The sequence below is a fragment of the Ciconia boyciana genome, chromosome 14 (genome assembly GCF_034638445.1).
Source record: "Ciconia boyciana chromosome 14, ASM3463844v1, whole genome shotgun sequence".
NCBI lineage: Eukaryota > Metazoa > Chordata > Aves > Ciconiiformes > Ciconiidae > Ciconia > Ciconia boyciana.
The window spans coordinates 460,440-484,351 of NC_132947.1; the positions used below are offsets into that span (position 1 = coordinate 460,440).

A 23,912-nucleotide genomic window follows, 5' to 3' on the forward strand; every position below is an offset into this window, starting at 1 on the left:
CATATGGACAAAACCCAGGCAGCCCAGGGAATGGCAAACGGCCTGGCCACCAGCCGGGGAGCTGCCGGGGCTGCACGACCCTTGGGGCCTTTTAAAACCTCTTCTGCAGGCGCGGGTGCCGCGGGAGGGGAGAAGGCAGCCAGCAGGCTGCGGGCACTGGGGACGGAGAGAGCTGCCGCACTGCCAGCGGAGGAGAAGGGCTGGAGAGCACCCGGGCGAGAGCCACCGGCCCTCCGGGAGCTGCCGAGCCCCGCGGGTGCCTCCGAACAGCAGGCAGCAGAGAGCAGCCCTGGAGCCCGCCCGCTCAGCCGGGGGGGCTGGCAACCCCCTTCCACGGGGCCGGGGGGACTGACCAGACCGACTCCGTGCCCGGTCGCTGCCCGGTGGGGCTCAGGACCCCGCTCCGAGGGGGTCTGGCCGTGGGCAGGGCTGCGGGACCAGCACAGGCTGGGAGCCCCCGCAGCAGCGCCGGGGCACCGAGCCCCCCGCTTCACGGGTGCTCGGCAGGGCGAAGCCCTGCGCAGGCGATGAGCGCAGGCGATGGGAACGGCCTGGCACAGCACGTGTCTAAGGCCTCTGGGGCCCTGCTACACACACAGTTCTCCTGCCCACCTTGTTTATTTTACTTATATTTCAGTAATTTGCTGATTACCCTTTTTTAACTAACCAGCAGTGATGAATCAGCAGCACAGGAGACGGTGGAAGCCGGCGGCCTTGGACCATGGCTCCGAGGTCTCAGGTTCTGGGAAGGAAGCCACAGGATCCCTCCAGAAAGCAAAAAAAACAACCAGCAGCAGCAGCACTTCTGGCAGGCGAGGAGGGGCCGGGCAGGGCCGCGGCCGCGGCTGTTTGCATTTCAGCAGCTCCAAACACATCTTGGAAAGGCCATCGATGGTACCAAAGCCCTGCGGGAACGGCAGCCACGGCTCTGACCCGGGCACAAGACGAGACACACGGGACAGGCAGCGCACGGCACGGCTCAGCGCCGCTGTCGCTCCGGCCTGCGTGCAGGACGGCGGGCGCTGACGGGCCAGGAGGCAGCGGGACACGCGGAGGGCACCGTGGTCCCCGCCGGCGGGCAGGAACACCCCACAGGGTGGTAGCAGGAGCTGCAGGGCTGCACCCAGCACCGCCTCGCCCCGAGGAGAGCCCCTCCGTGCCCACAGCGCAGCCGCCGGCAGCACCTCCCGGCCCGGCCAGGCTGGGCAGAACCAGGGCCAGCGAGCCGCCTCCTGCCAATGGGACCCTGCCAGGATCTAAGTGGCCTCGCCACGGGCTTTCGTCGGCTCCTCCGAGCCCCTGGGGAGCAGCTGGGAGCGGCTCCTGCCTGAGCCCAAGGGTGGCATTACGGCTCAGGCCGCGGGTTTAGCCGCAGCTTCGGTGGCCACGGAAAACGGGGCATTATCCTATGACACTCCCGCCCACGCCAGCGCCCTGGGAAGCGGAGATCCCAGCCAGAACAGCTGGCACCGGAGGCAGGCTGCTCCCCGCAGAAGCGCCGGCGGCCCGGCAAGCCTGGGGCACATGGCGGAAGGGCCGGAGCAGTGCCCGCGGGAAGCCGTCCCAGCTCGCTGCCACCCCAGCGTGGAGCAATCCCCCGGGAGAGCCCCAGGCGCCTTCTTCAGGAGCCGCTGTTGCTGGGAAGGAGCTGAGTGGTGAAGCAATCTGGTGTAAGGAAAAACCCATTTCCTGCAGCAAGGGCTGTTTTGCTCAACATTTTATAAAATGTGCTGATGCAACTGCCCTTCCCAGGTGGGATATAAATACGAGCCTGGTTGATGTGGATTAATGCCCTGCAGCTACACAAACATCGCCAGCAATGTTTTCTTTAAAAAGAAAAAAGGAAACAAGGAGGAACAAGCAGCATGGATGACAAAATCACTGACTGTGGAAGTCCAAAATCACTGACTGTGGAAGTCCGGGGGCTCGGGTTGCAGGGAGGCTGGAGGGGCGCAGCCCTGGGCGCCACGCTCAGCACAAGCCACCACCTATTCTGGGACGCTGACCGAAGCCATTAGCTCATGGAGAAGCTATTGTGGGAGCAGGGCAAGCGGCGAGGCGGGTCAGCGCGGCGAGCAAACCACCACCGGGGACAGGGCAGACCAGCACGGCCGAGGGGGGCCAGCGAGAGCAGGACCCCAACCGGAGCCGCTCGGTCGGCGTGCTGTCGCCCTGCCCGAGCGGCAGCTTGCCTGGCTGTAGCTCCTTCCAAGCGCCATATCCAGGCCGGGAAACCTTCCGCCTCCTGGGACAGCCTGTCAGCGCAGCGGATCAACCGGCCTGTTAAAAATCAGCTTCATATCCCACGCGAGTCTTATCGCTTTATTCTCCAGGCACAAGCATTTGTGTTGTCTTCTCAGCCCGTTCCCAAAAGGCCTTTAACCTGGCGCTCCCCCTGCTAAGGTATTTGGACACACGTCCAATGCGTGCCGCATCCATTTTTGGATTCTCTTAAGCCTCTTGCCGAGATTTCTTTGTGTTTTCTTTGGCCCTGAAACGATTTCAGGCACGGGAGCTGCAATGGCAGAGCATTATCAGCGAGGAACCGTGCCTCCAGAGCAGAGCACGGGAGCTGTGCTTTGCCTGGCTTGGAAATTCTCCGCTCACCCCTGCTCGGGGGCACGCAGCATTTTTAAAAATAGCAGGTTACCCATCTCAGCAAAGCTCCCGCTGGTACAATCCTTTGAGACAGAGGACACGGGGTATCTCGGCAGGGTAACAGGGAAGCTTTAAGAAACTTTCCATCGGTCGAGCCAGCATCAGGAGGGTCCGCACTAGCCCCTGAAGCTCCCAGAGGTCAGGCTGCTTTGCCCTGGAAGCATCATCTGTTGGGAAAATCCTTTGCTTGTCTCAGACAGCAGTTGCCTGAAGACAAAAAGAGAGGAAACCTGCTAGCCCGACACAAATCCATCCCGTTTCCTCTGCCTGGGAGGCAGCTTTTGCCAGGGGTTCCTCCAACCCACCCCCCTGACAGAAATGTGGAGCTTCCCCCAACGGGGAGCACAGGGATACCCCAAGGCCACTGACGGAGCCGGCCCCACGGCCGGTCACAGACAGCACTGGACTCCTCCAGCATGAGCTACAGGGCTAGGACACTGGAGAGGGGACATCGTCCACAGGAGCCCCCCGCGTCCTCCCCGGCTCCGCTTCCCCCCCCCCCCCCCCGCAACTGCAGAGCTATGCAGGGTTGCTTTAACAAGGAACAATGGGAGAAAAACCCCAAGCCTTGGTCTCTCTCGGCTTCTGGCACGACGGCGATGGCAGCAGCCGGCTGCACGCGTGGACTCGGCACCCAAGTCACTGGCAGGCAGCGCTGCTGCGGCAGGAGCGCTCGTGCAGCCAGCCCCTTCTCGGCTCCCGCCAGCCCGGGGATGGGTTTCACTGATGCTGTCACCCTGTGACAGTCGAGGGCATAAACCTCTCAAGGATGTATTTAATTAGCTTGAAAAAGAGCCAGAAGATGCATGCGCACCAGGCCGGTGGTTCAGCGGCAGCTCCTCTGCTGCCTCTACCGGGCACACGCCTCTGGGAAGCCTTGCCCGGGGCAGGAGGGGCCGGACGGACGCGAGGGACGCGCAGAGCCCCACAGAGTAGCCCCAGGCTGAGGGGGGATGAATCCGGCCACCACCCTCCTCGCCCTGGACCAGAAGCACCACCACCAAACAACGCAGAGCACTGATCCAGCCCACCCCGCTCGTCCAACACCCGTCCGCTCGGATTTCTGGCAGGCTAACTCCGCACTCATGGACTGTGCCAGACGAGACACCGTCTGTCCTTCTGCAGCTGGCACCCTGTCAGCACCAGCTCTGTACCAGCCGTTCTGGCCAGCGAGACAATGCCACTGCCCACCCGGACCTGCTCCGGACGGAGCCGCACTGCGGACTGACTCAGTCCTAGCGGCCCCAGGACCCCCGACGCAGCCGGGGTGCGGAGCCTCGGCCCCCTCACTCAGCAAGCGCGTCCCTTCCACGGGGACTGAGCAGCCAGGTTCAGCCCAAACATGTCCCAGCCTCAGAAGAGCGCAGGCAGAACACGGCTGCCTTTCTCCCAGAACAAACCCGGGACAGAGACGTTCTCAGTAGAGCACTGCAACGTGAGAAAACATCGGTGAGAGCAAGGAGCCACCCCAGCCAGGGGTTCATTAAAGACGTCAGCGCAGAGCAGGGCCCGGCTGGAGCAGGGGCTTCGGCCAGAAGAGGCTGAGCCCAGGCTCTCCGTCCACAGCTGAACTCAGCTGGAGGAAACGGCACGCCACCGCGCTCGACGGCACTGCCAGAGCTCTGGGGCAGCAGCAGGCTCCCAAGCGCATCCCTGCGGGGACGCCACGGCGTCAGGTGCCGGCAAAGCCCCACTGCCCCCGGCGTGCTGGGAGCCCCCGGCCAGCCACTCGCAGCCCCCCAGCTCGTGCACCTCGCGCACGGGCGCTGGCCCAGCCGAGCCAGGGCTGCCAAACCGGGTGCCCATCGCCATCTGCGGTGGGGTGTAAACCGACCCAGATGAGGGCTTTGTCAGCAAGCGAACCGAGGAAGATGGCTGTCGTTCAGCTACAGAACCGCCATCAAAAGAGGCAAGTTTGGCTTCCATAAGACAGAGCAAACCTACAGCTCCCGCCAGGCGCCGCTCCCACACCAGGGAACGAGGGAAAAAGTGCCTAAAGGTCTGAGACTGCGCGGCCGCCGGGGCTGAGCACGGTAAGGCCCCCGGGCCCCTGCGGGAAGGGCACGGCAGAGGCCCCCGCAGCTCGGCCACGGTCGCTCCAGGAAAGGCGGCCCCAGCTCAGCCCGCAGAAGCGACCGCGAGCCGCGCCGGGCTCCGTGCCCACCGCGGGCAACCGAAAGGGAGCCGGAGCGCCGCGGCTGCACGGCACCGCCCGAGATGCGGCCGCCGGCTAGGGGGACGCGCCGCCGGGACGGGGCGGGGCGGGGCCGGGCCGCGGTGCCGGACGGTGCCGCAGAGCCCCCGCTCCGCTCGCGGCGGGACAGGGCTCCGACTGGGGGCTGCGAGGGGGGCCGCAGGGCACGGCCAGCGCGGCCGGGCCGGGCCGGGCCGGGCCGGGAGCGGAGCGGCCGGACCCAAAGCCCCAGGCCCCGGGCCCGGCCGCCGCTGCCCCTTCCGCTTCCGCCTTCTCGTCACGTGACGGGCGCAACCCGGCGCGACGCCGACGCTCAGGGCCCGGGCGCCGCTTCGTGACGCCATGACGCAGGGTCCCGGCACCGTCTCCGTGATCCCTCCGCGGAGAAAGTAGTCCCCGGCGGGGCGCCGAGGCCTCCCCCAGCCCGCGGGCGGCGGGCGGCGCCGCTCGGTGCCGGGAGGCGGCGGGCGGCGGGCGGAGCGAGGAGCGCGTCCCCGCGGCGGCCGGCGCCCCGGGCGGGGCGGGCGGGGGGGGGGCCGGGGTAAGTAGTCCCGGCGCGGGGCCCGCGCGGCCGTACCGCTGCGCGGCGCGAGGGCGGGGGGCATGGCGGCCGCCGTGATGCCGGCTCCGGCGGAGGCGCGGTGGGGGCGCGGCGGGCCGGGTGAGGGCGCGGGCCGACGGGCGGGCGGCGGCGGCTGCGGGCCCCCTCGCCCCGCCGCGGCGGCGGCTCCCCCGCCCCGGCGCACCGGGGCCGCCCCGCCGTGTGCGCGCGCGCGGAGGCGGCGGGGGGGACCCCGCGGCAAGATGGCGGCCGGGGGCCGGGCAGGGCCGCGGGGCATGACGGGACCGGCGGCGCCGGGGCCCCCCGCGAGGGGCAGCCGGGACCCCCCGGGCATGGCGCCGCGGCGGCTCCGGCCCCTCCGCGGGTGCCCCGGGCGGCGGCCCCGGCCCCCGGGCCGGGCCGCGCGGAGCCGGGACCCCCGCCGCGGCCGCGGCCGCCCCGGGGAGCGGCGGGGAGCGGGCGGCGGGCGGCGGCCCTGACGGCGGCGGCCTCCCCCCTCAGGTCGAGCCTAGGCGGCCCGGGCAGGGCGGGCATGGAGGAGAATGCGGTGGAGAGCAGCAGCGACGCGGCCCCGCAGGCGGCGCGGGAGGAGCCCTCCGAGAGCGGCCTGGGCGTCGGGACCTCGGAGGCCGTGTCGGCGGACAGCAGCGACGCCGCCTCGGCCCCCGGCCCCCTCTCCCGGGCGGATGACTCCGGCGTGGGCCAGAGCTCCGACAGCAGCGGGGTCTCCTTGGTAGGAGCTCACGGGGAAGACGGGGCGGCAGTCAGCCTGGGGAGGGGAGGGCGGCCGTGGCTCTGCTTCCTGAGGATTTCTCTAGACGCTTCTGGCAAACCGAGCTTCAGGATCAGCTCTTGTAGCTCGGCAGCCTCGGCAGGCGCTGTTACGCTACCGGTCGGGTGTCTGCTGGCCGGTCTGAGGAGGGGAACTCTCCTTGGTAGCCGGAGCAGCCCTGGAGATCCAGGGCGCTTGGCGATACCAAAGGAATTGCTCTGCTGCCTTTCCTGGCAGTTCTGCGGCGATACCCCGGCGTCGTTTGCGTACGCTGGCTCCCCCAAGGGCCTGGCCTGGCAAAGGTCTCTCGGCTGAGCTCTTCTGCCTCTTTTTTTTTTCCGCCAGGAAGAGGTGTCGGAGAGCAGCTCCAGCACAGATGCCATTCCCCGGATTTACCTGCCAGATTCATCCTCCATCGCCCAGTCCACCCTGGTCTCCAGTGTCTCTACTGTGAGCCAGTCCATCATGGTGTCAGAGTCCCCACAAGTCCTGGTCCACTCCAGCGTCATCACCGATGGAGCCACGATCGTGTCAGACTCCACCGCATCCACTTCCTCAGACCTAGGTTCTGCTATCGACAAAATCATCGAGTCCACGATTGGGCCTGACATCATCCAGAGTGAGTGCGTGCTCCCAGCTGCTCGCGCGCGCGGCAGACCTGCCCGCTCCCCTTCTGGAGTGCCCTGCATGCAAACGGCTCGGGGTACTGGGGCTGGGGAAGGGAGCTGCTGCTGTGCCAGACCTTGGGCGGTGAGGGGAAGTGTGTACACGCACACGTATGCACCTCGATCAGCGGGGGGTTCTCTTGCTTTACTGCAGTAGCTGGAGGGTTTGATGAGGAGCTCGTGGCTGCTGCGGCTGCCGGACAGCCCTCCCTCTGTCTGGCTGCTCCTCCAGCCGCGGTGCCAGCAGCCCAGGGCAGGCTCCGTCCCTGGAGCCAGACCTTCCTCGCCCCTTCCCACTTGTGCCTGAAGCTGAGCGAACCCCAGTGACTCTACAGCCCCCGCGTCTGGCAGTTACCACTCTGCTCTCCTCTTCTTCCCAGGCTGCATCGCCGTGACCAGCGCGGAGGATGGCGGTGCAGAGACTACGCAGTACCTCATTCTGCAGGGGCCTGATGATGGTAAGGGTGCGCCCTGGGGCGTCCGGTGGTGGCTGCCTCTGCCCCCGAGCTTTTTCTGCGAGAGCGGGGCCTGGAGCAGGTGTCCCAGCTGCATCGGCCACGGTGCCTGTACCAGAGTCCCCGTGGATGTGTTGACTGTTGGGAGCTTGTCACTGAGCTCGTGTTCAGCCCTGTGCCCCAGGTGTGGGTGCAGCCTGGATGCAGGTGAGGGTCTGCTCCTTGGCTAAGGTGGTTTTGGTGTTTCAGGTGCCCCCATGGTGTCCCAGATGGCCACTTCTGCTCTGGCCAATAGCTTGGCGATAGAAGCGGTTGCTGATGGACCTACCTCCACATGCCTTGACCAGCCCGGCCCTTCAGATCCTTCCGAGCAGTTGGAAGTGCTGGAGCTGCCCGCGCGGCCGGATCAGGCCCGAGAGGCGGATGGTGGGGAGGAGCTGGACCAGCCGGACATGGAGACCCTGGAAGAGATGATGGAGGTGGTGGTGGTGCAGCAGTTCAAGTGCAAGATGTGTCAGTATAAGAGTGTCTCCAAGAAAACGCTAATCAACCACATGAAAGAACGGCACTTCCAGCCAGGTGTGCGCTAAGGGCCGAGGAAAACTTATCTTACTGCAGACGGGCTCTGCTCTCTCCACGGAAGAAACAAGGGGAGGAGGGTAAGGACCTGTTGGGCAGTACAGTCTGGTAAAGATTTTTCCTTCTGTTCTCTGTGGCAGCGGGTTCAGCTCTGGCGTTGAAGAAAGCACGTCCACGAAAGGGGGGGGCCGCTCCAAAGACTGCAGAGGAGGAGGTCACAGAAGAAGAAGAAGATGATGATATCATGGACGCTGGTGCTATTGATGACCCTGAAGGTAGGACTCGTCCTCCCCACACCTTACGTAGCCTAGTCTTTTCCCAGTCTCTCTCTGACATTTTGGGCCACTTACCTCCAGAGGACAGCGACTATAACCCAGCTGAGGATGAGCCCCGTGGGCGACAGCCCAAGTACAGCCGCACTGTCCCCACATCCAGCGAGGAGAGGCCGCGTCGACGCCCGGGGAGACCCCGCAAGTTTCCTCGTCTGGAGGACATGCCCCAGGACGTGCCTGAAGGTGAGGGAAGCGGGAGGCGGCAGCAGCCCCATGCTGGGCTGGAGCAGGGAGCAGTGTGCGAGTTCCCGGGAGCCCGTAGGAAGGGTGTGTGACGGAGCTGTGTTGTGTTCTGTCGAGCAGGAGGGGAGGTGGAGCCCTTGGTGACGTCCCAAAGCACACCGAGCCGTGAGCTGCAGAACTCGGAAGCAGCCAGTTCCTCTGGCCTGGAGAACGGGACCAGCGAGAGCCTGGCGGAGCCCAGCATCAGCCAGTCCGACTCCGAGAACAAGGACCCTTCCTCCAACACGGGCCCAGAGGAGGCAGACATCATCCCCAGGAGGCGCGGGCGGCCCTCCCGCCGCTTCTTGGGCAAGAAATACCGCAAGTACATGGGGCGCAGGTGAGGGGTGTGTGCCGAGCCGGTGCTGGGCCCTCTGGCCTGTGCCCAGGGCCGGTCCAGCCCCTGCTTGCCACCACAGCTCTGAGCCCGGTCCTGTTTCCGCAGGTACTACTACAAGTCACCCAAGCCCCTGATGAGGCCCTACCTGTGTCGGATCTGCGGCTCACGTTTCCTCACGCATGATGATCTGCGTTTCCACGTCAACTCGCACGAGGCCAACGACCCGCAGCTCTTCAAGTGTCTTCAGTGCAGCTACCGCTCCCGGCGCTGGTCCTCCCTCAAGGTTAGCGCCGTCTGTCCTGCTCCCTTACCCACGAGGGTTGCTGGTAGCCCCAGGTCTCATGGCCCCCGCTCTGCTTCTTGCAGGAACACATGTTCAACCACGTGGGCAGCAAGCCCTACAAGTGTGAGGAGTGCAATTACACCAGCGTGTACAAGAAGGATGTCATCCGGCACTCCACAGTGCACAACCGGGACAGGTAAGGGAAGTGCAGTCCTGGAGACTGTCTCGCAGCCTGGCTGAACGGCACCAACACTGTTCCTCCTGCCCTGGGAGGGCAGCCACGGCTGCCCCTTCCCCTGACCTCTGGCCCTTTCCAAAACGGGTGGTTTTGGTGTCTGGGTACAAGGGAGCTTGGACTTGGGATGTGGCTGACACAAGGGGGTTTTCTTCTTTCTTTTTCAGGAAAAAGAGAGCTGATCCGGTGAGTTTGAGTACCCTGTTGGCTTGTCTCTCAGCACTGTTATATGGGAAGAGGCATGTCTGGGTCTTCCACAAATTCTTGGTGCCTCGTTGAAGGCAGTGTTTCTGGATCACCTGAGGAAAGGCAGCCCAGGTCCTGCAGTGGGGAGAGGGTAAGGAAACTGGTGAGCTCTTCCCAGGTGGGCTCATCTTCGCGCTCTCCCTCCAGCCCCCAAAGCTGAACTCCTTCCCGTGCCCCGTATGCAACCGTATCTACCCCATGCAGAAGAGGCTTACGCAGCACATGAAGACACACAGCACGGAGAAACCACACATGTGTGACAAGGTGAGGTGGGGGGACACAGCCTGGGGAAGGGTTGGTGGCGAGTGAGGCTGGACGGGAGGTGAATGCTGCTTTGCTTTGTTATGCTGCAGTGCGGGAAGTCCTTTAAGAAGCGCTACACCTTCAAGATGCACCTGCTGACGCACATCCAGGCCATTGCCAACCGCAGGTAGGAGCCTGGCAACAGCCTGCGGCGTGCCATGGTAGAGCCAGTGTCCTGGCTCACCCTCAGAGGGGAGGACAGAAGGTCGCTGCTGCCCATGTGACAGGCAGCGTTGTCCTGGCAGGTTCAAGTGTGAGTTCTGTGACTACGTCTGTGAGGACAAAAAGGTTCTGCTGAACCACCAGCTGTCACACATGAACGACAAGCCCTACAAGTGCAGCTTCTGCAAGTACTCCACCTTCCGGGAGGACTTCCTGGTCTCGCACATGGCTGTCAAGCACACGGGTGAGAGGAGCTGCCTGCTTGCACCGTGCCCTGATGTCCTGCACCCCTGCTTCTCCAGGAGGCGGTCAGAGCGTGTCTGCTCTCCCTGCCGTCCCTTGGGGACCCCCTGCTTGACTCACGCCTCCCGTGTCCCACAGGAGGGAAGCCGTTTGCTTGCGAGTTCTGTCACTTCACCACCAAGCACAAGAAGAACCTGCGCCTCCATGTGCACTGCCGCCATGCTGACTCCTTCGAGGAGTGGGCACAGAGGCACCCTGAGGAGCCACCCTGCCGCCGCCGCCCCTTCTTCACCCTGCAGCAGATCGAGGAGCTGAAGCAGCAGCACAGCCAGGTGCAGGCCCCGGCTGAGCCAGAGGCCAGTCCGCCGGTGAGTGCCATTGCCCACGCCCCAGCTCCTCCTGGTGCTCGCTGGCCCCGGCTGTGCTGTCAGCTCTCTCTCTCACACAGGCGCCTCTTGGCCCCGTCACCTACCATGCGGTCCAGGCCATCCCGGGAGCAGAGCCCCCCATCCTCTCGCAGGATTCCCTGGGAGGGGCCACCATCATTTACGAACAAGGTGAGTGAGCTCCCAGGGAAGGGGGTGGGGATGGGGAGGAGGTGGGCGAGCGTGTGCCTGACCCTCTCCTTTGGACCCTGACAGATGTGGCTGGATCAGCAGAACTGGCCACGCAGACTGCCCTGGATCTCCTGCTGAACGTGAGCGCTCAGCGAGAGCTGGCCACGGGCTCGCTGCAGGTGAGGAGGGCTGAGGGGGTGCTGCGCCTGCCACAGGGTGGCAGGGGGAGGCTTCCCAGCCCTCCACAGTCGTTCCGCAGCGTTCCGCAGCCCTGTTCTGCTTCAGGGGGTGTCTTGCAGAGCCTTGCCTTCCTCCGGCTGAGCTGCTGTCCCCTCGCAGGTGGCAGTGGTGAAGCCGAGTGATTCAGGAGAAGCGCAGGCCCCCTGTGAGCCGCAAGCACAGGAGGAGGGGGCAGAGATGGACTCTGAGGAGCAGCAGCAGCAGAAGTTGGTGACGCTGCACATGGCAGAGCCTGGGGAGACCTTGGTGCAGGAGGCTTACGAGGAGGCGACCCTGGGTGGCTCGGAGCTGCAGCAGATCACTATCCCCTTTGGTGGGACGACAGAGTACAGCATCATCACACCCATCAGTGAGGAGATTCAGGCTCCAGGCACGCTGTACAGGTCAGCTGTATGGGAGGAGCAGGGAGATGGAGGCACTTCTGACCTCAAATGAGGAGGCTTTAGTGGTGAGGAGGACGAGGCAGATCCTCCCTGACCCCGTCCTCCCCAGCAGCGAGGAGGAGAGCCCTGCGGAGACCTCCCACGCGGTTGTGGTGAGCGAAGCTGTGATGACAGAGGCCCTGAAGGACCATAACAATCACTATATCATGTCATCCAGTGTTCCGGGGAGCCAGTTCCATCACATTGAGGTAAGGAGCTGAGCTTTCTCCCCGTCTCGGGCAGCAGTGTGAGCAGGTGTGACTGGGTGTTTCTCTCTCAGCCCCTCAGCGGGGACGCTGCCTTTCCCTCGCCTGTGGAGGGCCAGGAGGCACAGCCCGCCGGCGTCAAGTGGCCCCTAGTGCAGTGTGTCACCAGGCAGCTCCAGAAGGACTCGTCTTTATCCCCAGCCTCTGAGGGGCAGGAGATCTCATCCCCAAAGGTCAAGTGGCCTGCACTCCAAGGCGTGGCCAAGAAGCTCTCGTGCAAGGTTTCCACAGCTAAGAAGCTCTCGTGCAAGATTTCCACAGCCAAAAAGTTTTCATGCAAGATTTGCACAGCCATGTTCACAGGGAGAGCAGAAATGGAGAGTCACAAGAGAGCCCACATTGGGCCCAGCACCTTCAAGTGTCCCGACTGTCCATTCACTGCAGCCCTCTGGCCGGAGGTTCGGGTAGGTTCCCTGGCACAGAGCAGCCCTGGGAACAAGAGGTTTGGAGAAACGGGGGCTTTCTGACCCCGCGCTTGTGCTTCTGCCCCCAGAGCCACATGGTCCAGCACGCCAGCCTTCGGCCACACAAGTGCACGCACTGCAGCTTTGCCTCCAAGAACAAGAAGGACCTGCGCAGGCACATGCTGACGCACACCAACGAGAAGCCCTTTGCCTGCCAGATCTGTGGGCAGAGGTGAGTGAAGCCTGCGAGGTTGTTGCTGCTTCAGGAGATCCTGTTAGAGCTCTCCAAGGCTCAAGAGGAGATGGGATACTGGCAGAGAGCTGCCTGCCCTGACCCTGCCCCCGGGAGTGGTCCCCTGTTAGAGGGGACTCTGCCCTTGAGAGCAGTTCCTGCTGCAGGTGGACCCAGCTTCTTTGTCTCCAAGGAACTTCTGCACGGGGAGGTTCAGTACTTGAGCCTGACGGAAGCGTTTTGGGAGCTGGGACGGGCCATGTCGTAGGACGTGCTCATGGCACCCATGGCCTGGGTCTCTGCAGAAAGCACAGGGGCCCTCTGCTGCCCGTGGCAAACTCCACCTCACTCTTGTTCCTCCCGTAGGTTCAACCGTAATGGGCACCTCAAGTTCCACATGCAGCGTTTGCACAGCTCGGAGGGGAAGAGGCCGGGGGCGCCTGCAGCTGCTGCCCAGCAGACCATCATACTGAACAGCGACGAGGACACGCTGGCCACCCTGCAGAGTAAGATGTGTCCCTGTGACCGGGGTGACTTGCGGGTTTCCTGTGGCCAGAGCCCTGTGCGGGGATTCGCCCGGCTTGTGGGCCGAGCGGGGCTGAGATGGGTCAGGGCCAGGAGATTCCTGCTGCGGGTTAGGATTGCCGGTGGTGGCAGGACTGGGTGGGTGCAAAGACGAGGGGGCTGGGTGCAGGGAGCTCTCCTGGTGAGGCGCTGACCGTTGTGGTTCTGTGCAGAACTGGGGGTCCAGTGTTTCCTCTAAGCAGGGCCCAATAGATCAGTGCGTTGCGGGAGCAGCGGTGCTGTGAGCAGCTCATGGCTGAAACGGGAAGCGGAGTTCACGGTCTGATTTGGAGGTTGCGTTTTGCCCACGGTGACCTATAGTTTAGTCATGGTGGGAGAGTTTCGTTTAGCTTCTGACCTTCTGTGAGCAGAGCTAAGAGACTGTCCTGTGCTCCTCGTTGGGGTGGGCACCTGGCAGGGGCCGCTCGGGAGCGGGGCCGGCCAGCAGCCCCAGCAGTGTCCGCACCGGCTTTCTCCGCTTTCCAGCGGCTCTGCAGTCCGGCCAGGCGGTGCTGGCTCCCGAGCGACTGCAGCAGGCCCTGGGGCAGGAACACATCATCGTCGCACAGGAGCAGAGCGTCACGAGCCAGGTGAGTCAAGCCCGTCGATCTCCTCCTCCCACCTTGTGCAGCCGCTCCCTGCAAGCTGTGCGGGTTCCCTCCTCTCGGAGGGCTTGCGGTCAGTCCCACCCCACTGACAGCGCTGGGCTCTTGCTGACCTGCAGGAGGAGGCCACGTACATCCAGGAGATCACAACTGCCGACGGACAGACAGTACAGCACTTAGTGACCTCTGACAACCAGGTGAGGGGGGGCACGTCCCAGGAACCGAAAGATTCTGCGCAGCGGGAGCGGGGGGAGCTGGGGACAGTGGGGAGAGGTGGGGTGGAAACAGGCACAGAAGACAGACAAGAACCAGCCCTGTTGCGGTGTGAGGGGTGGGCAGCGGTGACCTCTTCTTTGTATCTGAATCCCTGTGTTTGCAGGTTCAGTACATCATTGCCCAGGATGGTGTACAGCACTTGCTTCCCCATGAGTATGTTGTTGTCCCAGAGGGACATCACATCCAGGTAAGCTTCAGGCTGTCTGCTCCCTCTGCGCGGCGGATGGGGCTCATGAGGGTGCCGTCTGTGGGGCTCAGCCTCCTCCTGCCCCCCGTGGCTTGCTCCGTTTGAGTCACAACTTTGTTCGGGGGCAGGGATGCCCGCTAGTCCCAACGCAGCCTCACAGCGGCTCTTGTCCCCAGGTACAGGATGGGCAGATCACCCACATCCAGTACGAGCAGGGCAGCCAGTTCCTCCAGGAGCCGCAGGTGAGGGTGGCTGGAGCTGACAGGGCTGCCATGAGATGGGCTCCGAGCACACAGCTGGAGAGGGAGGGCTGTGAAATGGAAGGTGCAGGAGGGCTGGTGACTCGCTGCAGCAGCTGTGGCCAGAGCAGCACTCCAGGAGCGACCCTGCCCCTCCCGGACTCTCCTGCTCTCTCCTCCCTGCAGATCCAGTACATGCCTGTCTCGCCTGAGCAGCAGCTCGTCACCCAGGCGCAGCTGGAAGCAGCCGCACACTCGGCAGTCTCAGGTAGGACCAGGGCCCCAGGGCCGGGCTCTGGCGTAGCTCCGGCAGCCCCGTCTGCCTCCGGGTCTCCGGGGCCGGTGCTGCCGGGCAGTTTGCGACGCCCGTTAGCAGCCACTGAGAGGCCGTGCTCTCGGCCCGGCTCTGCCTGCGGAGGCTGCTCGGTTGCTGTAGCCGGCAGGGGGGGCGGGGCAGGGGCCCTTGGCGGAAGGGCTGGGGTAGGCGAGGCTGGATTGCCACCTCGCTGCCTGCGTCCCTGTGATTCTGGGGAGCGGCCAGCCTTGGTGTCTGAGGGGAGATCTTTGCTGGTCCCAGCGTGTCCCTTCTGGAACGGTACCAGCTCCCTTCCCCTGGAGATGAGATGCAGCAGCTTCCACAGGGTGGAGACACCCTGATGTGTGTTTGCAGAGTTAACCGGAGCCAGGCTCCCCGCTGGAGCCCCGCGTGAGCGTGGTGGCCCTTGTGCTCGTGTCGTACGCCTGCCCGTTCCCCTGGAGGCAGGTGGCGAACGTGGAGGGGGACCCCGGGCGAGCCGCCTGCTCTGCCCTGCCCTTGGACGCGAGGAGGCACTGACCCCCCTCTCCTCTGCAGCAGTGGCTGATGCTGCGATGGCCCAGGCGCAGGGCGTGTTCACCGCCGAGGCAACGGCCGAGCAGATCCAGCAGCTGCAGCAGGGGATCCACTACGACGTCATCACGCTGGCGGACTAGCACCAGGGCCGGGCCCGGCTGGCGCTGGGACACCCGTGCTGAGCAGGACAAGCTGCACCAGGCAGGAGCCTCCTCAGCCAGCAGTTGCCTTATCGCTTCGGGGCTACGAGGGACGTGCCTGAGCGCGCTGCGGCGGGGGCCTGCTGCCGCTCGGCCGTGCGCCACGAGGGTCCTGCGCGTCCTCCCTGGCATGGGCAGCTGTCTCCAGCAGAGACTGCTCCGCAGCCGAGGCAGGCTGAGCGGCAGCAGCGCTCTCGTGTGGCCGATCTCTTTGCCTGTTGCACTTGATGGTCTGAAATCCCTTTTCCTGAATCATGTCTGTGTGGGCCAAACTCGGATCGACGTCTGCCTGGCACGCGAGGATCCTGGGAGCGAGCCGAGGGGCCGAGCACAGCCGCACGGTACGGTGCGAGAGGCGTGCGTGCAGCCGCAGCCCTGCGCTCCCCGCTCCGCAGCTGTGGGGCGTGCGGTCCTGGCGTGAGGGCGGCCGTCCCTCCCTTGGCTTCTCCGGCCTGCAGGCAGGCACCAGTAGGGCTTTGGACTGGAGGAACCCAGAGTAGGAAGAATCATAGGTGGAAGATGTTCTATTTTTCTTCTGAAGAGGGATGGACTCAGGAGTTGGTGCGTAGGTGGTTGTGGGTGGGGTTCGATTCTGACATTCTCAAGCTTTGACTATGCTTATGAATAAAAAGGGATTGAAACCTGCGCCTGCGCCCGCCTGGAGGGTCTGCGGTCCTGCGCCAGCTCCTGCCCAGCTCCCGGCCGGCGGGGACGGGCAGGCCCAGCCTTCCTGCTGCCTCCTCCGGGGCTGGGGCGGGGGGGTCCCAGGGCCTGGCGCTGGGGCCGGGCAGGTCCCTCTGGCAGATGCAGCTCCCCTGTGCTATCGGCTTCCTCCTGCCTGAGTGACCTTGACTTCTGGGAAGTGAGCCGGGCATCTGGTACAACAGTGGGTTTGGGGCTGGAGTCATGAAATTAATCGAGTGGTAAACAGCCTAAATCCCGTGTAACTCTGTCCCAAACTACACACGCCGCCCCTGCCTGAGCGGATTGTCTGGAAGTATTTACATGTGATTATAACAGCTAATCTCAGAGTTTTAGTTCTGTGCTTTTGCATTAAACTGATTATCTGCAGAGGGGGAAAAAGGCCTGGAACCACCCAACTTCAGCAGGAGCTTCCGTGAGGCAGGAGCCCCTCGGCTGCAGGACTGGTGCGGTGTGATCACCGGGCTTGCAGCCGGGCTCCTGGTCCAGCTCGTGCAGGGGATGGGGACAGCACCGGGGCTCGTGCTGCGAAGGCAGAGCCCGTGTTGTGCCCCAAATGACAGCAGCACCCTCCCTCCCTGGCTGCTGGGGGTGCCCGCTGGCCCCAGGGAGCCCACTGCTCGTCCCGTGCCGCAGGGCTGCAGGCAGCAGCCTGCCTGCACGCCGGACACCCGGGCCGGCGCGGGCTGGACCCCCGACCTCCCTCCCCAGCTGGGGAAGCGGGGTGTGGGTGGCCCCGCACCTCCCCGGGGCGAGCAGGGCCAGTTGTGGCTCTGTCCTGGCCGTGGCTGTGTCCAGCTGCAGCCCTGTCCGTGCCCAGCCGTGCCGGCGTGTGGCCGTGCCTGTCCGGCCGTGTCTCGGTCACCGTCCAGCTGTGTCCGTCGGCGGCTGGCTGTGGCCCTCCCTCTCCAGCTGGGCCACGCAGGGTTAAGGCACGCCGCAGCAATCCACAGGCGCTTTCCTAGATTACAGCCCCATTATTTAATAAAGCGGATGCGCAGCGCGGCTGGCGGCGCTGATCAGGGCTGGAGGAGTCCCGTGGGGACAAGGTTACAGGGCCGCTGCGGGGTCGTGGCCGGGGCTGGTCCCGGCCGGCGGCACAGGCCCCTGGCTGCCCGGTGGCTTCCACGCCTGGGGCTGCTGAGAGCACAGGGCCAGCCCGAGGTGGGGACGGTGCTGGGACAGAAGGGACCGGGGCTCCCGGCCGCTGCACAGGGGGAGCTCCGGGTGCTGCTGGGGCTCTGGCCACCGGGCACAGCGGGGCCGCGCGGGCTCGGGGCCCCTCAGCGCTGGCACCTCGGCCCTGGGACCTTCTGCTGTCACCGGGGGCCTGCAGGGAGCCCGCGGATGCAGCAGGGCTCATTAGCACCAGTGACCTTCCCTTCCCGTCCCCGGCCAGTGCTAAGCGGGTTTGTTACATATTTAATATCCTGAGAGCGTTATTAGTCGGTATTTAATGATGGATACAACCTGTGGGATAATCCCAGTCTGAGCAGGGAGGCGCAGCGGCAGGAGCCGGGCAGCTCGGGGGGTCGTGGGCTCTTGGGGCCCCTCGTACAGCTGCCCACTGCTGCCCTGCCCACCCGCTGCCCCCACTCCGCTGGCAGACGGGAACGCCCCGGTGCCTGTGGGGCCGAGCCCCCACCCAGGCAAAGGGTCCCTGGCCGTCCCTGGGGCTGCAGGACCCCTTCACCCCCCTGCAGCCGGGAATCCAGCTGCAGGCACGGCGGCACCGGGGCTTGGGCAAGGACCGGAGGAGGAGCAGGCTCCAGGGCAGCACCTCGCACCACCCGCGTCCTACCGGGCTGTGCGCGAGTTCTGCTGCCAGCACCCGGCCCTCCGACCCAGCCTGCCGCAGCGTGGGGGGCTCTGCCGACCCCTGCCCCAGGGCCACCGTCAAGGACGGGGTCCAACGGTTCTTGGCACTGCAGTGGAGCCCCACGCGTGCTGCGTCCCACGTGTTCCCGTGCGTGCTGCGGCCCCACGGCTGTGGGTGTCCGTGGAGCCATTGGGGTTCATGTGGGCCCCGTGCACCAGCCCCCGGTGCCACCGCGCCCCATCCCTGGGGGCTGCACAGGCTGCGCTGGGGCCACGCAGGGCCGAGGGGCCGGGGGCGGCTGGGGTCCTGGCATGGGTCCTGGACACGTCCTGGCTGGTGGCGGGCAGGCAGGGAGGATGCTCCCTGCCCGACAAGAGGTGGGGTGGGGGTGGTATCAGCTGCCCCAGATCCCTGCTGCCGCTCTCGTGGGTGCTAATACCCCCTAATCAGCTGTCAGTCACCGCGGACCCCGGCAGCTATAAAATGCCTGGGACCAGCTCCCCGGCTCCTCTCCCCGCAGCATGGCAGCTCCTCGGGGTGAGGGGAGCCCAGGCCGAGAGCCGGGAGGTTGTAGGGGACCCTGGGGAGCCCTGCAGGGACCCCCCCAAGCCCTGCTGCCCTGTCCCTGTCCCTGCCCCGTGCTGGCCAGCTACAGCCTGCTGCCGCCCCTGAGCCTCCTGGCGCCCTCGGTAAGTGCCGCACAGCAGCTCCCGGGGGGCCGGGATGTGGGACCCCTCCCAGGACCGGGCTGGGGCTGTGTGGGGTGGTTGGGGTCGGGGCTGGGGAGCTGCTGTCCCAGGTTCCTTGCACCGCCCTGGCATCCCCCTGGCCCCCACCCCACCCCCCCGCACCCTCCTGCACCCCGGCACCTTGGGGCACGCAGTGCCGGGCACGGGAGAGGATGAGGACGGGCAGGACCCAGCTCTGCTCCTTCCCGTGCGCGAAGGGCTGAGCCCCCACGTCCCCCGGCCCCTCTCCTCTGGCCGTGGGTGCCCCCCACCCCGTCCTGCCCTGACACCCCTGTGCCCCCTCCAGGTCTCACCAGCCTACGAGGTGCCGCCGGGGCTGCTGCCCAGTGCCGGGCTCTGCCCACCCTGCTGCTGGCAGCCCCTGCCTGTAGAGCTGGGGCGGGCGAAGGCGGTGGCGGCACGGGAGAGCACCGGGGCACTGAAGGCCTGGCTGGCGCGACACCACAGGAACCCCTACCCCAGCAAGGGGGAGAAGGTGATGCTCGCCGTGGTCAGCCGGATGAGCCTCACCCAGGTCTCCACGTGGTTCGCCAATGCCCGCCGGCGCCTCAAGAAGGAGAACAAGGCAGGCTGGGCACCGCATGGCACCTCGGACGGCGAGGACAGCGAGGGCGAGGGGGCCTTGCCGGGTGCCCCCCCCCGCCCTGACTCCAGCCCCGTGCAGGACGGGTGCGGGGGCAGCCCCGAGGGGGGGCCAGGCCCTGGGCAGGGCAAGCAGCCCCAGAAACCCAAGATCTGGAGTGTGGCGGCGATGCTGGCATCTCCCCCCCGCGAGAGCGGGTGCCCCCAGGGGGTGCCAGCGGTGCTGGAGCAGGGGTAGGGCTGGGGCGGTTGCGTCCCGTCCCCGAGGGCCAGGTGGGGGCCGGGGCTGTCGCCCTGGGGAGGGGACAGCCCCATGGCCGGGCAGGACAGACGGCCACGGGACCCGGAGGCTGCCCGGACAAGGAGAGCGGGAGGTATGGGCAGGGAGGGACGCGGGGCATTAATAAACGTGACTCTGTCTCGGACCCCCTGGTGTCGCCTGTCCGTGGCGGGGATGTGGAGGTGCTGGCGGGGATAAGGCATCTCCACCGCCAGCGCTGATGTGGGTGGCTCCACCGCCCCGGGGAGCAGGGCAGGTCCTGTCCGGAGCCCCTCGGGCTGCCCCTTGCCCGGCCCCCTCCGCTCCCCAGAGATGTCCCCGCGCTGCCCAAAGCGGGACCCTCCTGCGTGCCTGGCCAGGCTGCCGGGGGTTCACCGGCCCCACCGCCGGCTGGGGCCCCCGAGGGGGCCCTCCCTGTTCGGTGGAGGAAGAGCCGCAGCGTTTCCAGGCGATTCGGTGCCGTCCCAATGCCTCCTCGCCTTTCCCCTTCCCTGGACATTCAGGGTCACCTGTGGGGTGGGCTCACGCGTGGGGCACTGGGCTGGGGCAGCACAGAGATGGACACAAACATGCATTGACAGGGACACGCGGGAGGCACTGCACACGATGGGGGGGGGAAGGGGGGGGATAGTGGGCTGCCGGGACCGGGCTCAGACCCACCGGGGTCCCCCTGTCCCCCGGGGCCGGGCTCGGGGCAGGTGGCTCCGTGCAGCCCCGGGGTGACAAGCGGGGCGAGGGAGAGGGGACCAGGAGCCCCGGGAAGGCACGGACACGGGGCAGAGCCGTAGGCCGGCTTTTAATGTTCCTAAGAACTAGGAAACAGAAATCAAAAATAGACTTTGCTCTTCTTGATAAAAGTAATAAAATGGTTAGTGGTGTTAAATTAATCCTTACAAAACAAAACCCAAGGAGGTTAAATAAAGCCCAGAGGCTCCGCATAAAAACCACAACGACTACAAAACAGCTGCAAAGACGTCTTTACACACCAAAGAAACTCCTCTTCTCCGCCCCTCCCCTATACGGTACACAGCGTCGGCGAACACGGGACTCACACACGTGGGAAAGAAACACGGATGCGATGGGAGCAGCCCTGCGAGGAGCACGGGCGCCACGGACAGAACTATTTACACTATGGACACGGAGCTGTGCTGGTGCCAGCCCGGCCGCAGGAGGCCCCGGGCTCTGCCCGCCCTTCTCCTGCCGGCACCGGGCTGCGGCCAGCTGCCGGGGCCCCTCCAGCCACGGCGCTGGGCGCCGAGCACTCGCGCTTCCTGAGTCGGGATTAGTCTCCCGGCTGCTGCTTTGCTCTCGGCCCAGCTCCCGCTCTTTGCTGTGGAGGACGAGGAGGAGGAGGAGGAGAAGGAAGTGAGGGTCCGGCCTGAATGCTTGTAGGCTGCAATGAGCTCCTGCAGCCGCTCTGGTGTGAGCTCCCATTTGGCAAAGCCCGCGCTGTTCTGCAAGGGAAGGCAACAGGCGCTGAGCATTTCCCCGTGGTCCAGTCACACCACCACGCTGTGGGTCAGCTGTGGGTCAGGGAACAGCCATACCCCGAGGGACAATGCTCCAAGGTGCCCAGAGCCTCCCCGGCGCGGGCACAGGGCTCGGCTGTGCAGGGTCAGGAGTGGGGGAATCCAAAGACCTCCCGGCACAGGCACTGGCAGAGGCTGTAGACGATGCAGAGGAGGAGGGTGGAGGGCACGAGGCTGACCAGGACGATGCCCAGGCTGTGGTGCTCAATGAGCAGGAGGTAGATGCCAAAGGGCAGGGAGCTGACGTAAAGGAGGCAGAGGATGCCCAGGATGAAGCGGGGGACGGCTTGCCACCCCCAGGAGTGGCACTTCTGCCCCGGGCCGTGGCAGGGCAGCGCGCCCAGGCTGGCGGGGCGGTACAGCCGCACCACCTCCAGCCTGCCCAGGCCCTCCGGCGGGGCCACGTCCTCCGGCACCTCCAGGATGGTGACGACCAGGCAGTCGGGGCCAGGCACGGGCTCCAGCACGCTGGGGCAGAGGAGGACCTCGGGGGACCGGGGGAGACCCCGCTTCTTGGCCCACTCACGGCCTGTCAGCAGTGCCAGCGCCTCGCCGTCATCCTGCAGCCACTGCACGTCCCCACCGGGCACCGGGCTGTGCCGGCGGCAGAAGGGGCAGCGGAGCTGGCGGGGCGATGCGTCCCCCAGCGCCACCATCTTGCGCAGGCACTTGGCGCAGAGGCGGTGGCCGCAGCAGAGCAGCTTGGGTCTGCGGGCGCGGGCGTCGTAGCGGCTGTAGCAGATGTTGCACTCCAGCTCGGGGACCGCGAGTGCCATCGACCGAGGCCCCTGCTCTCCGTCCCGCTGGGCCATGCTCCCGCAGGGCTGGCTGGGTGCCGGCTGGGCTGCGGGGAGAGGGAAGCCGCTGCGAGCGAGGGCTCAGTGGGGCAGGTTCCCAGGCCCTGCTGCGCCCCACAGACAGGGTCCGGTCAGGGCTCTGTGGCAGAGCGGGGGCCGGCACCGCCCGGCTCCGAGCTCCGGCCGGTGCCGCCGGCGCTGGGACTCGCCCCCATCCCGGCCTCCGCGTGGGGTGCGGGGGGTGGGGGGAGGCAGGCGCCCTTCCCGGGGGACGGGACTGGCTGCAGGGTGGGGGCCCAGGTCCTGCGTGCAGCTCGTCCCTCCCCGTGCCTGCAGGTTCCCCGGGGCAGGGCCGGCTCCGGACACCGGGCTCTGCTGGCCGTAGGTCCCGCTGCCCTGCAGCCGCGCCCCCCGCCCCCCCGGGGCCGTGGGCGAGCCGGCTCCCGGCCCGCCCCCCCCTCCCCCCCCCCGTACCTGCGGTCCGCGCCGCGGCTCCCGGGCGGGCCAGAGCCGTGGGTCGGCCCCCGGCCCCGCGGCCCCGGTGGGCCGGGCTGCGGCCCTCGCCGCGGCGGCAGGCAGGGCGGCGGCGTGCGGCCCATGGGGCGGCGTGGGGCGCGCTGCCCGCCACGCTGCGGAGGCAGCCCCGGCGCAGGGGCCGGCAGCTCCTCCGCGGCGTTGGCCTGGCAACGCGGAGCGGGAGGCGGATGCTCGGCCGGGGCCGGGGCCGGGGCCGGGGCCGGCGGCGAGCGGAGCCCCGCCAGGGCAGGGCCGGGCCCACCCGCGCCGCAGGGCGCAGCCGGGGGGGGGGGGGGGCTGCGGGGTCCCCCGGGCCCCCGCCGGGCTGCAGCGGGGCGGGGCGGCTGCCTGCGGCCCCCTCGCTCCCGGGCAGCCCGGAGGAATCTCCTTCCCCGCCTCCCCCTGGGGCCCTGCAGCCCCCGGCCCGCGGGAGGGGGCGGCCGCGGAGCGGGGTCCTGGGGGCACCCGCGGCACGGGCGGCCCCTCTCCCCTTCGCTGGCCTGCGAACGGGCGTCTCCTGCTCGGCCCCAGGGGCAGAGGCAGCCTCAGGCGTGAGGTGCCCAGCGGGGAGGGCTCTGCACGCCCGTCCCGGGCCCGGCGCGTCGCCCGCAGCGTGGGGATCCCGGGGCGCGGAGAAGCGCTCGGCGCTGCCAGGGCTGGCCCAGCCGCCCCGCCCCGCTTCTGCGCCCCAGGGAGCCAGGGCCGGGGGCGCTCGGGGGCCGCAGCACTTGCCGGAGCCAGGCCGGGCACGGCTGAGCCCTTGGCACATCCCTCTCCGCAGCTGGGTCTTCCCAGCCCGTGCCAAACCCCGGCCCCGCCTGCAGATCTTGCAGGGGTGTTTCCAGCACCCCCGAGGGGCAGCGGCCGTCAGAGACCCCCCCCCCGCTGCCCAGGGCTGAAGGCAGGCTGGCAGCGCCGATTCCTCCCCAGCGCCGACGGGGCAAACCTCCCTCCCGCTGCGCCGCCAGCCAGGAGAGCGGGCGGCAGCGCTTGCGGGGGCGACAGCGGGGACCCCACGCAGTGACAGCCGACGCGGGGACGTGCCCGAGGCCAGGTGCTGCCGGGGGGTTTCCAGCCCCTCGTCAGCGACAAGGTCACGCCTTGCTGCTCTCAGCCCCCTCGGCGCGCAGGACAGGGTGTCTGTGCCGGTTAAAAAGAAAATTACGGGGTTGTTTTGCCACGCAGGGCTCTACTCTGTTTGCTGAGCTCCGTGAACTGCCCAGGTAATTATTGTCCACATCCTGACGAGCACAGTGCTGGGCCGCAGCTCCGGCCCGCGCCAGAGCAGCCGCTTGGGCTGGAGCCGCCCAGAGCAGCGTCAGAGAGGGGCCCTTTGGTTCAAATCATCAAGATTTGGCAGAGTCTGGAAGGATTTAGGCCAGGGGACCCGGCGACGTCCAGTTCCCAATGCGACCGCTGACCTCGTCCCCCCAGTCCCGCTTGTAGCCCCCACGGTTCCCAGCTGCATCCCCGGCTGCCCCACCACCGCAGCCCCTCGCACAGCCCTTGCTGGCCCGGCCTCGGTCACCCGCCCTTGGCTTCACCCTTGGCACAGGCCCAGCGGGGCAGCGAGCACTCCCGAGCGCTGCGGGACGGCCACCACCGAGTGTCTCGGTGGGAAGCGTCACGTCCTGTCTTGGCGCCGGGCTGATGGGGGTGCCCC

The 23,912-nt window shown here is 66.7% G+C and overlaps 2 protein-coding genes across 9 annotated transcripts; one reads left to right on the plus strand and one right to left on the minus strand.

Annotated features, from left to right (window-relative positions):
* Window positions 1-5,433: 5,433 nt before the first annotated feature.
* ZNF335 (zinc finger protein 335) lies at window positions 5,434-15,920 on the plus strand. Of its 7 annotated transcripts, none has more exons than XM_072879592.1 (28): window positions 5,434-5,513; window positions 5,916-6,147; window positions 6,532-6,805; window positions 7,232-7,309; window positions 7,556-7,885; window positions 8,026-8,160; window positions 8,242-8,400; window positions 8,521-8,779; window positions 8,885-9,062; window positions 9,146-9,258; window positions 9,465-9,483; window positions 9,691-9,807; window positions 9,897-9,973; window positions 10,092-10,252; window positions 10,390-10,619; window positions 10,700-10,808; window positions 10,893-10,987; window positions 11,148-11,431; window positions 11,541-11,679; window positions 11,751-12,140; window positions 12,230-12,372; window positions 12,739-12,878; window positions 13,423-13,526; window positions 13,661-13,738; window positions 13,921-14,004; window positions 14,181-14,246; window positions 14,430-14,511; window positions 15,097-15,920. In XM_072879592.1, the coding sequence occupies exons 2-28, from the start codon at window positions 5,947-5,949 to the stop codon at window positions 15,213-15,215; spliced, it is 4,164 nt and encodes a 1,387-aa protein (XP_072735693.1). In that variant the 5' UTR covers window positions 5,434-5,513; window positions 5,916-5,946; the 3' UTR covers window positions 15,216-15,920. The 7 variants fall into 7 exon arrangements, with proteins under 7 accessions (XP_072735693.1, XP_072735696.1, XP_072735695.1 ...); XM_072879595.1 differs by having other exon boundaries at window positions 15,100-15,920; XM_072879594.1 differs by having other exon boundaries at window positions 11,544-11,679.
* Window positions 15,921-20,204: 4,284 nt separating this feature from the next.
* LOC140659416 (E3 ubiquitin-protein ligase RNF182-like) lies at window positions 20,205-22,500 on the minus strand. Of its 2 annotated transcripts, XR_012045122.1 has the most exons (3): window positions 22,208-22,500; window positions 20,955-21,780; window positions 20,205-20,861 (listed from the first exon to the last, which is right to left on the minus strand). XR_012045122.1 is itself a non-coding variant. In XM_072879075.1 (2 exons), exon 2 carries the CDS (start codon window positions 21,746-21,748, stop codon window positions 21,023-21,025), a length of 726 nt encoding a protein of 241 aa, XP_072735176.1. In that variant the 5' UTR covers window positions 21,749-21,780; window positions 22,208-22,500; the 3' UTR covers window positions 20,205-21,022. The 2 variants fall into 2 exon arrangements, 1 of the variants encoding a protein (XP_072735176.1); XM_072879075.1 differs by having other exon boundaries at window positions 20,205-21,780.
* Between the last annotated feature and the right edge of the window lie 1,412 nt (window positions 22,501-23,912).

Bases quoted from the DNA above. Each gene is read 5' to 3' on its own strand.
- ZNF335 (XM_072879592.1), top strand. From the start codon at position 5,947: ATGGAGGAGAATGCGGTGGAGAGCAGCAGCGACGCGGCCCCGCAGGCG. The intron at 7,310-7,555 runs GTAAGGGTGCGC...TTGGTGTTTCAG, and splicing joins TCTGCAGGGGCCTGATGATG to GTGCCCCCATGGTGTCCCAG. The intron at 10,809-10,892 runs GTGAGTGAGCTC...GGACCCTGACAG, and splicing joins CACCATCATTTACGAACAAG to ATGTGGCTGGATCAGCAGAA.
- LOC140659416 (XM_072879075.1), bottom strand. From the start codon at position 21,748: ATGGCCCAGCGGGACGGAGAGCAGGGGCCTCGGTCGATGGCACTCGCG.